Source organism: Chanodichthys erythropterus, chromosome 24 (assembly GCF_024489055.1).
Source record: "Chanodichthys erythropterus isolate Z2021 chromosome 24, ASM2448905v1, whole genome shotgun sequence".
NCBI lineage: Eukaryota > Metazoa > Chordata > Actinopteri > Cypriniformes > Xenocyprididae > Chanodichthys > Chanodichthys erythropterus.
Genome location: NC_090244.1, coordinates 304,252 through 317,167, shown reverse-complemented (window position 1 = coordinate 317,167; position 12,916 = coordinate 304,252). Strand labels below are relative to the sequence as shown.

Sequence of the window (12,916 nt, the reverse complement as noted above, 5' to 3'; positions counted from 1 at the left end):
CATGCGCACGACACATGAGAATATAACAAACAGTCTTTAATATATACAAGGGGACATGAATAGATCACATGGAGTAATATAGTACACAACCACATAAACTAAAGTGAGACTGAACACAGAACAAAAGGAACAAAGATCTTAAACACACAGAGAGAGCTTATAACTGGAACAGAAACAGGTGTGAGACTAATCAGAAACTAATAATGACCACAGGCCTGCTGCATGAAGATAGTTGAACAAACTCAGTTTCAGAGAAGGTTTGGATTTGACAAATCCATATAAATCCAACCTGGGTTACATCAGGTTCAGTGATCTCTTAACACTCGGTATAAACATTCTGTCAACTCCAGAGTTTGTGATTAGGCTTGTTTGAGATGAGCAAATTCTGTGCAGAACCGATCACCGTTGATCACTGCAAGATGCATGCCGGTTAGAAATGTGTCCGAGGGTGGGCCTGTTGGATATCAGATGTTAAATATCCAAAGTTCATCAGAATTGTAGAGACTTGGTGGTGTGTCTGATTAAAACACTGGAAAAAGTTCTAGTCCTTACAGTCTTTTATTTATTTAATTCAGGATGCTTAAGTCTTAAATTCTTTGAACGACCCAAAGCACATGGAGATACAGGGAGCAAATTCACATGACAGATGTTAATGGAAGGACAGGATGGAGGATTAAGAGGATGGATAGGATGATCAGGATGGTCATTAACGCATAATAGTCATTATTAATATTAGCCATTAACGCATCCTAAGGAAAGAAATCAAAGGACATGGTTGGGTGTCCATTCAAACACCCACACCTCACCAGTGCAAAAAAACGAAGGAAGGAAATGAGGTCTATTTATAGACCTTGACCAGGGAATTATGGGTAATGTAGTACACCAGATATGGTAATGTAAGTTGCTGGGATTTGTGGGAAATGTATTACAAAGAAAAATAAAAGGGAAAAAAAAGAAACAAATAGGTCAATTTACAACAGTGCCGCCTTGATCTGATGTCAAGCTGACGTGTGTCAAAAACCTCTCGTGTGTCAAATCAACCTCTTGATGAGGCGGCCTCATCAGATTCTGCAGTCGAGCGTAGTTACTCTCCACCGACTGCCCAAAAGCACGATGGGAAACAACTTGATGATGACACAGATTAAAGCTCATTGGTTTAAACAACCGTGATGTATTGATCTCTTTTAAAATGTTTGATTTTAAAACTCTAATATCATGATTTTATGAGTATAAATTATGTGTGATTACTCACAAACTCTCTGACACTGCAAACTCCTTACAACTTGTCAAATAAACCTAAAAATTACAACTTGTCAAATAAACCTAATCTATGGATATTAACATGCAGCCAGGAGTCGTGTTTCCTGACATTTATATGTGCCTGATTTCGACGCCTGGGAAATACATAAAGCAAATATGCCTGTGACTATTTTATATTTTAATATTTTTACCTATAACTACAATATAGGTAGGTTTATCACTTATATCAATGTTATATCGTCATATTGTCCAGCCTTAAAACATATAGTTTTATAGTGTAGTTTTTGTCAGTATTTATTTAAAAACACCCAATTATGCAGATTATAAGATGGAAAATATTTAATTGATGATTTGTCAACATAATATATAACAATACAATAAATACGGTATGATTTTACCTCAAAATCCAACATTTTGACACAAAATGATAACTGCAAATCCATGTTTATCTGCTGGAGTCCAGCTGTTTCTGTGAATTGCAGTGATCCATTTGCTTCTTTTCTCTGTAGCTTTCGGCAGTCTTTAAATATATACCTCGGGTTTTTTGTGTCAGAGCTATTTGTTCAGTCAACACAAAGCTCTTTCCCGGTTTGGATGTGTTTTGTGTGTTTTTTGCGACATTCACGCTGAAAACCAATGCTGCTGCTCAGTCTTTTGCCACTCAGTGGGCGTGACCGCAGTCATAATGGTCGACGGTGACGTCACGTGCATACACTCTATAGTCTGGGGTGGAGTGACCTCTGGTGGCCATCAAGGGCATTCTAGCTGGTGATCCTGACTTTATTGCATCAGATACAGGTCACTTTACTCACAGCTGATTGGTTGAGTTTGGGTTTGTGATCTCTAACTCAGAATAAATCCTGATCCGGAGCAGGTTAGCCGTGTAGCATAAGTTACCATAGTAACGAAACCTGCTAAAACCAATCCACCTTCATTAGTCTGAGTTTACTCAAATGAATCTTGAACTTACTTGTGTAGAAACTGAAACCAGCTTTGTGCAACAGGCCACAGGAACACAGAAACACAATGAAAGTGAACAGACTCATAACATTATGATTTCCAGTTCATCATATAATCCAGTAAGAGGGATTGTGAATCCACTCCAGCAGTTACTGAGAACTGTCTGATTGACTGACTGAAACTGTAATGAGTTTAGTTATAAAGAAGACAATATAAAACTAGTGTAATATTACATTAGATTTGACACAGTGGCGTTATTATTGACTGTTCCTCCTGTTATATTGCAGGTTTCCTCTCACACGTATCAACTCTATGCCATAGTAAATCATTGTGGCACATATGATCGTGGACACTATTATGCATACATCGACTGTGGAGGTGGAATCTGGCGTCAATTTAATGATCACAGAGTCTCAAAGGTATTTAAAGTGGTAAGTTATACACAGGCTTTGTGTCACTGAAGAATCAGTGTATATAATCATTCATATGTGTTTTCATATAATTACTCACATCTCATGTTATTTTTTCCCCTCAGACTCCCGGTGAAGAGATCCCCCCACACGGGTATCAGTGTTATTTTCTGATCAGCAGCTTCTGTGACTTTGTTCATGACAGATATTATTGTTTTAGTGAGTTCATATCTGAACAGATCTTAAAGTGTCTGTTTCTTCACAGGAGTTCAGATGCCTGTTTACTCGTGTACAGACGCAGAGAGTAAAGTGAGTATCACAGTATTTCATTACTGCAGTAAGAGAAAGTCAGCATGATCTCAATGTTGTGTCAGAAACTCAATCACACTGTCATGACTGGACAGATGAAGTTACTGTGTAAATGTGGGAAACACAGTGAACTAAAGGACAACAGTCAACAAGCACTACATGTGACACAGACAGCATTTATGTCAATCAGCACACTGGCACTGCTGCTCTCAAAATGTCTTAAAAATACAATGTTTCGACCAAAGAGGTCTTCATCAGGTCAGGCAAACTGTAACTAGTCAAAAAATGAAATTTCTTATCATTTTCTCAACTTGGTCAGTCACACCTGATACACCTGAAGTCATCAAACTCATCACCCAATAATCCAATCAACACTGGTAAGAGATGGAATCAAATATATATATAGCTTCCCTCTGTAATAAGATTTTATTAAAGGTGCAGTCCCACTTTATATTAAGTGGCCTTAACTACTATGTACTTACATCAAAAAATAAGTACAATGTACTTATTGGGTTCATATTGAATTGCAAAACACATTTTCAGCTATTAAGGTGGATACGGGTAAGGTTAGGGTAAGCTTTGGTGGTCTAGGTAGGTTTAAGGGTAGGGGTAAGGGTTAAGGGATGGGTCAACAGTGTAATTATAAATGTAATTACAGAAATTAATTACAGATGTAATTACATGCAGGTGTTTTTAACATATAAGTACAATGTAAAAACATGTATGTACACAATAAGTGCATTGTATCAAATGATTAATTTAAATGTAATTACATAGTAGTTAAGGCCACTTAATATAAAGTGGGACCAAAGGTGCCATAAAATGCTTTTTCACAAGATGTAATATAAGTCTAAGGTGTCCCCTGAATTTTTTGATTTTTTTATTCATTTTGGGGCATCTTTACTATGCACTGATTCAGGGGCTGCGTCCCCTTTAAATCTTGCGCTCCCCGCCCCCCGAGCTCACGACTCTACAATAAATTGCATAAACAAAGTTCACACAGCTAATATAACCCTCAAATGGATCTTTACAAAGTTTTCTTCATGCAGCATATCAGATCATGTGAGTATAGTATTTATTAGGATGTTTACATTTGATTCTGAATGAGTTTGAGGCTGTGCTCCGTGGCTAAAGCTAACATTACACACTGTTGGAGAGATTTATAAAGAATGAAGTTGTGTTTATGAATTATACAGACTGCAAGTGTTTAATAATGAAAATAACAAGTCATGTCTCCATGAATACAGTAAGAAACGATGGTAACTTTAACCACATTTAACAGTACATTAGCAACATGCTAACGAAACATTTAGAAAGACAATTTACAAATATCACTAAAAATATCATGTTATCATGGATCATGTCAGTTATTATTGCTCCATCTGCCATTTTTCGCTATTGTTCTTGCTTGCTTACCTAGTCTGATGATTCATCTGTGCACAGATCCAGACGTTAATACTGGCTGCCCTTGTCTAATGCCTTGAACATGAGCTGGCATATGCAAATATTGGGGGCGTACATATTAATGATCCCGACTGTTACGTAACAGTCAGTGTTATGTTGAGATTCGCCTGTTCTTCGGAGGTCTTTTAAACAAATGAGATCTATATAAGAAGGAGGAAACAATGGAGTTTGAGACTCAATGTATGTCATTTCCATGTACTGAACTCTTGTTATTCAACTATGCCAGGGTAAATTCAATTTTCATTTCTATGGCACCTTTAATATCACCGCCCCTACCACCATACCCCCGTACCCTTCTAGGTACTTGTATTTGTTCAATGCCTAAATAGCAAACAGTCTGAAAGATGTTTGAAAGTGTTTAAATGCACAGCAATGGGATTTTTTGGTCCTTCAATCGTATATTACTTCTGTGTTTGGCTATACACCATTTTAAACAACGTTTTGTTTTACCTATATAGGCCAAACCACAGAGACATATTACACAAAATTATTCCCTTAATCTCAAACTGTTTCTCTGACTGCGGATGAGACACTGTTGTGAAATTACATTGTGCACATCTATAATTGCCATCAGGGACTGAAAAGGGATTAATGGATCTTCCGACACTTGGTCAGCTCTCACCACCATTTGCCGTATATTGGGGACTCGTTTATGGACAATTTGTGGAGGATCTTTATAACACTGACTCAGTGAAGGGTCAGAGCTTAGAATATGCCAGTGTTTATGTGCTATGTTTGCAAACTCATTACTTACAGCAGAATATTGGAAAATACAGGACAATCTATTTTTGGTCGAATTAGACACTGTTTGAGCAAGACCCTCTTTCTGATCAGTATTTTCAAAGCATGCCACAGCCTCTTTAATCCAAGTATTTTCATAACCTCTCTCGTAAAGCCTCTGACATAGATCTTTACGTTGTATCTCGTACCTTTCATTATACGTACAAATCCTACGAGTCCTCTTAAACTGACTAATCAGAAGACTCTTCTTTAAATGAGTAGGATGAAAACTCTGTAGAATAGTATTTTTATCTATACAAATCTGTCACAGATTTATCATCATCTTTTATAATAAGTAGATCAAGAAAGCTAACCTGAGAAACATTATAATCAATGGTGAATGTAAGATGTTCACTACTGCAATTTAAAAATTGTTGAAAATCAAGTAATTAATTTTATAAGAAAAATATCATCAATGTGTCGTACCAAAAAAAAAAAAAAAAAAAAAAAAAAATGTTGGGTAAGAAAGAATTGACCGTAGGATTAGATTCACATTCATGTTCAAAATGACCAACATACAAATTCACATAATTGGGAGCCATTGTGCTACCCATTGCAGTTCCCTTAATTTGTAAAAAGAAGTAATCTTTGTAGATAAAGTTTAGTCAACACCAATGCTGTCAGTGTCTTTAGACACTCAATGCTAGGACTCTTGCTACTGAAACGATCACATAGAAAAAATTCAATAGCTTGTATGTCGCCATCATGTGTAATATTAGTATATAATGATTTCACATGTAATAAGTAATGTAACAAGTAATACTTGATTGTGAGGCAATGTAATGGACTGTAATATTTTAATCATATCTGAAGAATCCTGTACAAAAGAAGAACACGGATATTTTTTCTGTTAATGAATCCATACCAGCAATAATAGGTCTCACTGGTGGATTAACAAGATCTTTATGAATTTTCGGGAAAATGTACAGTAAATTATGTGATGATTGGATACTCAACTTTTTAAAAAATCTAATTAATTTTTCGTTATATCACCTCTTTTAAGAAAATCTTGTAATGTATCATGTATTTCATCTTGGATCACCTTTTAATTTTGTATAAAAAGATGGATTTTCAAGTTGTCGATAAATTTCTTGATCATAATGCTGAGCATCCATAATATCAATCGAATTTCCCTAGCTGGTTTAACAACTACAGATTTATCCATTTTTATCTCTTGTAGAGCATTCCTTTGGGCTTTAGGTAAATTATTAAAAGAAACATATTCTTGTTTTTTATTAAGAACTTGTCCCACATTTCTTTCAACCAATCAACATTATTTCTAATGAGTGATTTAGATTTTTCTGGTGGAATGAATGTAGATTTTGAATGAAAAACTTGAGAATTATCGGAGGTGAGTTTGTGTTATGCTGCTCCTGACTCCCAGACATCACCTCAGCATTACTATAGAAGAATTCTTTAAGTCGTAACGTTCTGAAGAACTATTGAAAATCAACAAAGACACCGAATTCATTACAGTGTGTTGTAGGTACAAAAGATAAACCTTTTTCAAGGGCTTGTATACAATCAGATGATAGAGACTTACTAGAAAGATTCACTACATTTTGACAATTTAATGATGTAGAGACTTGTGACGAGTCCCATATTGATGGTCTCTTCTTACCCCCTCTGCGGCTTTCTTTATCCTCGTGCTCTTAGATTTCGAACTGGACAAGAGCTCCACCTTGTTGAACCATCTTCTAAAAAAGACAATGAGGAAGAACCAAAGCTGAGCTGTTCAGAGTCAATGTGACATTACCTGATGCCAAAAGTTCAGTCAGTTTCAAAAATACTGATCAGCAAGAGTGCCTTGCTCAAACAGTGTCTAAATCGACCAAAAATAGATTGTCCTGTATTTTCCAATATTCTGCTGTAAGTAATGAGTTTGCAAACATAGCACATAAACACTGGCATATTCTAAGCTCTGACCCTTCACTGAGTCAGTGTTATAAAGATCCTCCACAAACTGTCCATAAACGAGTCCCCAATATACGGCAAATGGTGGTGAGAGCTGACCAAGTGTCGGAAGATCCATTAATCCCTTTTCAGTCCCTGATGGCAATTATAGATGTGCACAATGTGATTTCACAACAGTGTCTCACTTTTAGTCATCTGCAGTCAGAGAAACAGTTTGAGATTAAGGGAATAATTTTGTGTAATATGTCTCTGTGGTTTGGCCTATATAGGTAAAACAAAACGTTGTTTAAAAAGGTGTATAGCCGAACACAGAAGTAATATACTTATAAAGGACCAAAAAATCCCATTGCTGTGCATTTTAACACTTTCAAACATAATTTATCGACTCTTAGCTATTTAGGCATTGAACAAATGCAAGTACCCAGAAGGGGTGGTGATATTAATAAAATCTTATTACAGAGGGAAGCTTTTTATATTTACACATTTATTTATTTATTTATTTATTTATTTATTTATTGTATATATTTGATTGCATTTGTTACCAGTGTTGACTGGATTATTGGGTGATGAGTTTGATGACTTCAGGTGTATCAGGTGTGACTGACCATGTTGAGAAAATGATGAGAAATTTCATTTTTTGACTATTTACAGTTTGCCTGACCTGATTTTTATTTTGTTTTGTTTGTTTGTTAATAGTGATTCTGATGATCGAGCACCTGCTCTAAGTTGAGCTGGGATGTGCGCATCCTACTTTTTTTTCAATAGACAGCATTCGTCATTGTGGAAATGGCATTTATTTTTCTAAAGAATGACCAATAGGTGGCGCTGTCACCACACTGACATGGTATTTTCAGAGGATTGTGTCAGTTTTGTCAGTACTAAAAGTGTTGATGAAATACATCATCAGCTCCTCACCTTCATATTGATCAGCGAGTTAGAGGAAACTCTAATCAAAACCTCTTTTCATAATGCTGTGAAATTATAATGCATCTGATCCACAATCTGATCTTAGTAATGCATCTGATCCAGAAACAAAACAAAAAAAGTTTTTGTTTCAGTTCAGAAGCACAGGTTGAACTGTCAGGAGCTGAAGGGATTGAGATTGGTTCTGAACTGAATGATTATATGTGTTTTACCCATAATGACATCACAGATGTTTAATTCTGTTTAGCCATTGTGTTTGAGAATATGCTTCTCCATCGACTGTCCATTTCCATCTTAAATCACAGTTTCAACAAGGAAAGACTCCAGTTCTCTTCACGAGATCACCGGGAGAGACTCCAAACACAAGAATGAAGCTTTCTATTAATCCAGTAATCTTGCTTTGTGTTGTGCTTTGATTATAAGTTAAAAAGTACCAAATCAAAACTCATTTCATATTTGATGTCATTTATACATTTATTGAACTGAACTGAATCAACATTGAACTGAATTGATCTGAATAATAACTCTATTGTCTTCTGTAGAGCTGATCTACAGCTGAATCTGAATTATTCTCATATTTGATGAAGTTTGCATCATTGATTCAGTTATTTTCCTCTTTATTACTGTGAAGTTGATTTAAAACAATCTGTAACAGGAAACATATTCATGCATTTATTCATCTTTCATGTTAATCATTTAATGATTTATGGCTTATGGTTTATCCACATTATCTTTGATTTCATATATTCATGTACTCCTACTCCATATATTAATCCTCATCATATTTTCAAGTATTTACTCTTTATTGTACTCATGTTATGGTTATTCTCTCATCTTTAAGAGAATGTATTTTGCTGTATTCAGTTGTTCGACTGTTTCAGTGTTCAGGTTCTGTCGACACGTTTGTAGTTAGATATCGGACGCCTGCCATGTACTGCAGAAGTGATGATCATTTTGATCTTGATGTACCTTTGTATCAAAATATGTCTGTTTCCATCTCTGCAGACATGAGATAATGCAAGATCTGCTTCTGCTTCTTCTCTTCTACCTTCATTTCATTCTGCAAACATCTTCCTTCTTCTGTTCTCTCTTTCTCTATATTCTGATCTTCACTCTTCATCTGTTCCACACAATACTCTGGATTTTATTATAAACTATTATTTGCTTCAGTCATTTCTACTTTATTATTCCTTATTCAGATTTGATCTCTGACATGATTTGATCTCTGGACTGTCTGGATATATAAATAAATAAAACATTAATAAAAGTGAATTGAGTATCAGGGGCAGTTCTTACTGATGTTCTCATCAATCCAGAGTCAGAGTTTCCAAAGCTGTTTAACGTCATGAACAGTGTTCAACATTAGGATGGAAAAAAGCAGGAGTAAGAAAGTGTTGTGACCTAAAACTGCTTCACTGTATAATTATATCATCCTGTCACCATAAACTGACCTGTCAATCATCCTGTCACCATAAACTGACCTGTCAATCATCATGTCAATCATCCTGTCACTATAAACTGACCTGTCAATCATCCTGTCACCATAAACTGACCTGTCAATCATCCTGTCACCATAAACTGACCTGTCAATCATCCTGTCACCATAAACTGACCTGTCAATCATCCTGTCACCATAAACCGACCTGTCAATCATCCTGTCACCATAAACTGACCTGTCAATCATCCTGTCACAGTTTACATTAATATTCTTTAATATTCTTTAATTTAATTTAATTTTTTTTTTTTTTTTTTTTTTTTTACATATCTTCATATAGGCTATATATTTATTCATTATTTTGGCAGCTTTGGAATTCCATAGAAAATATGAATCATACTTAATCTATAATAATACTAAATCTGAATAATACTAAATAATCATACTAAATAATCATACTTGCAGAAAGACATTACATAGTTCAGTGAATAGGTCTAATGTTGCTGATTACAGTGTGAATATTGAGAACATGAATTAATGAAATAAAATGTATTCATATTACCAACCTGGAGGAACACTTTCATATAAATGAACTTCTGCAAATCTGTAAAAATTCTGTAATCTGCAGTCACATGATCATCTGTGTGTTTTCTTGAAGAACAGCTCCATCTGCTGGTCATTCATGAGTTCATCAGGACAGTCATTGAGGGTTTATATATTTGATCATGTTCTGTTACTTTATCACAGATTATTTCAGTTCAGGATAATAAATGAATGAGTGCAAGATTTCATGGCAAAAAGCACGACTCAATTTATCTGAATCCACAGCAATGGTTTATGTTCTGCATGTTTGGAATTCTTTTGGTTGAAATTCTTCCCACTGTTCAGATCTCGTTAAATAAGGAGAGACGAATCTTACCGGCTCTGCTATTGGACAAAGCATTACGGTCAAATTGAATCACATGGGCCTCGGTAAGCAATCCATGCATCTTTGGCTAAAGTTTGCAGGCTTGCCTTCCAGTGGCTTTGATAGAACCCAAGAGGCAAAACTCTGATGCTTTTTGGGTGACAGCCACTAGGTGGCGCTTCAGTAGCGTGGCAGCCATTTAGGGGTGAAAATGCCAACTGGACAATAGAATCCCATGATGAATTCTGTTGTCCAAGATACCCAAAATCAACAAATCTCACAAACAAATCAGAAGCGCAACAGAAAATTTCTCAAATGAAAGGATTAGTCCACTTTTAAATAAACTTTTGCTGATAATTTACTCACCCCCATGTCATCCAAGATGTCCATGTCTTTCTTTCATCAGTCGGAAAGAAATTAAAGTTTTTGATGAAAACATTCCAGGATTTTTCTCCATATAATGGACTTCAATGGGCACCAAACGGTTCAAGGTTCAAAAAACAGTTTCAGTGCAGCTTCAAAGGGCTTTAAACGATACCAGACGATGAATAAGGGTCTTCTCGGGAAGAAATCATGCTCATGGATGCTATTATTAACGTTACTATAGTATGAAGCAGAGCAGGAGCGAGTGTTGTGGAGCTGAACGAGGAGCTGGAGCGATTGATCAACACACGCCTCACGAGCAGCGGGACTTTTATTATGACACAGTCGCCGGCGTCGCTTCCGCTTTTCCGGTCATGAGTATGAGGTAACGCAGCTCTGTTTATCATATTAGATACATTTGAGAGTGTTGAAAATGATGTTATAACGTTACTCTGTGCGTTCGCTCGGCGGCTGCTGTGAGACACTGTTACACACTGCAGTAAGATAGATCGATTTTACAATATCATATTAAATGCTGGATGATTGTGTTGATAAATGACATGCAATTAATTTTAAAACGTATTGTATGATGGAGAAAATGCTGTATTGCTGTTACTAAAAATAAAGCTGCATCTGATTATGCTATGTTAGCTACTTCACAAAATAGTGTTTTTCTCTGAGGCATGGTAAAGCATGGTACTCGCAAAAAATCAAGAACATTTAAACAATAAGACTAAACGTGTTGAGCTATATAACAACAATTAGTTTATAAATATATCAAAACAGTTGTTCCCTTGTCTATTAAAATATGTAAATATCAAAGCATCTTTGGTGTTTCCATGGTTTCTACAAAATAAACCGGAAACCGAGGGTAACGCGGGTATGACGCCATTGACAGGCGACTCCTCACACATCCCGGAGCCTTGGGTAAAATTGCTATTTTCTCATGATTTACAAATAGTTGCAAACATTTGGGATATTGTAAGTACTCAAGAGAACAAAATATATAACACTGGCCTAGTGGTTTCTGGATATTTTACTGCAAAAATATTACATATTGCACCTTTAAAGGTGCCCTAGATTATAAAATTGAATTTACCTTGGCATAGTTGAATAATAAGAGTTTGTTGTTGGAGTTGTTTTCTTATTAAATGCTTGCATTCTTTATAAATCTCTCCAACAGTGTAGATTTAGCCCCGTTAGCCACAGCAACACTATCAAACTCATTCAGAATCAAATGTAAACATCCACAAAATAAATACCATACTTACATGATCTGATGTCTTATTCTATTGTTTATGCAATGTTTATTAGGAGTCGTGATCTTGGGGGCGGAGCACGAGGGGACATGCACTGAATCAGCACATATTTAATCACACCCCAAAATAGGCAGTTAAAACATGGTATAATAAAAAAATCTATGGGGTATTTTGAGCTGAAACTGGGGACACCTTTATAGAGGACCAAACCTGCAGAAATTAAAAATGAATAAATGAATAAATAAATGAATGAATAAATATATAGATGAATAAATAGATAAATAGGTAAATAAATGTGATAATAGGAAAATAAATAAATGAATAAATTATTAATTTTTAATACAATTCATTTTTTTAATTTTCCCCCTTAATTTATTATTTTCTGTGTTTATACATTTTTAAAACTTTTTTAAATTTATTTTATATTTATATATTATTTTTACATTTATTTTTAGATTTATTTATGTATGTATGCATTCATTTATTTTTAGATTTATTTATTCCCACATGTATTTATTTTTAGATTTATTTATTTATTGATTCATTTATTTTTACTTTTCCGTGTGTAACATGGAAATGAGGAAGGCGGTCCTTCTGTAGCTTCAGTGCATCATTGGTTAAGAGCTCACGCACAGACTCATCAGGCCAACTAAACGATTATAGAGATCGGAGTTTTCAAAGAAAATGGCGGCAGCTGCAGAGTTGTAAGTTATTTTTCACCTAATGTTATTCGATTCATGCCGAAATATTTAAACTATGTTCTAGAAATAAAAACACGAAGCTGAAGCTACTTATGTGATCTCCAGAATCATCGTCATCGAGTCTGGAACCGTCGACTTCAGACGCTAGAGTCAGACACTCAGTGGATGGTTGGTTAGAAGATTGTTGATAGCTATAACTTTAGCAAAATGACAAATAACATTAATGCCGT

The 12,916-nt window shown here is 35.3% G+C and overlaps 1 protein-coding gene across 3 annotated transcripts in view; it reads left to right on the top strand.

The window, feature by feature from the left end:
* Positions 1–9,322, top strand: part of LOC137015340 (ubiquitin carboxyl-terminal hydrolase 2-like) — a 53,946-nt gene extending 44,624 nt beyond the window's left edge. For 2 of the 3 annotated variants that reach the window (XM_067380236.1, XM_067380238.1), the window contains exons 9-12: positions 2,508–2,651; positions 2,756–2,784; positions 2,896–2,939; positions 8,327–9,321. In XM_067380236.1, coding sequence (XP_067236337.1) covers positions 2,508–2,651; positions 2,756–2,784; positions 2,896–2,938 — 216 coding nt within the window. In that variant the 3' untranslated portion in view covers position 2,939; positions 8,327–9,321. Of the gene's footprint in view, positions 1–2,507; positions 2,652–2,755; positions 2,785–2,895; positions 2,940–8,326 lie in introns of all 3 variants that reach the window. The other variant, XM_067380239.1, reaches the window with a different exon arrangement.
* The last annotated feature ends 3,594 nt before the right edge of the window (positions 9,323–12,916 follow it).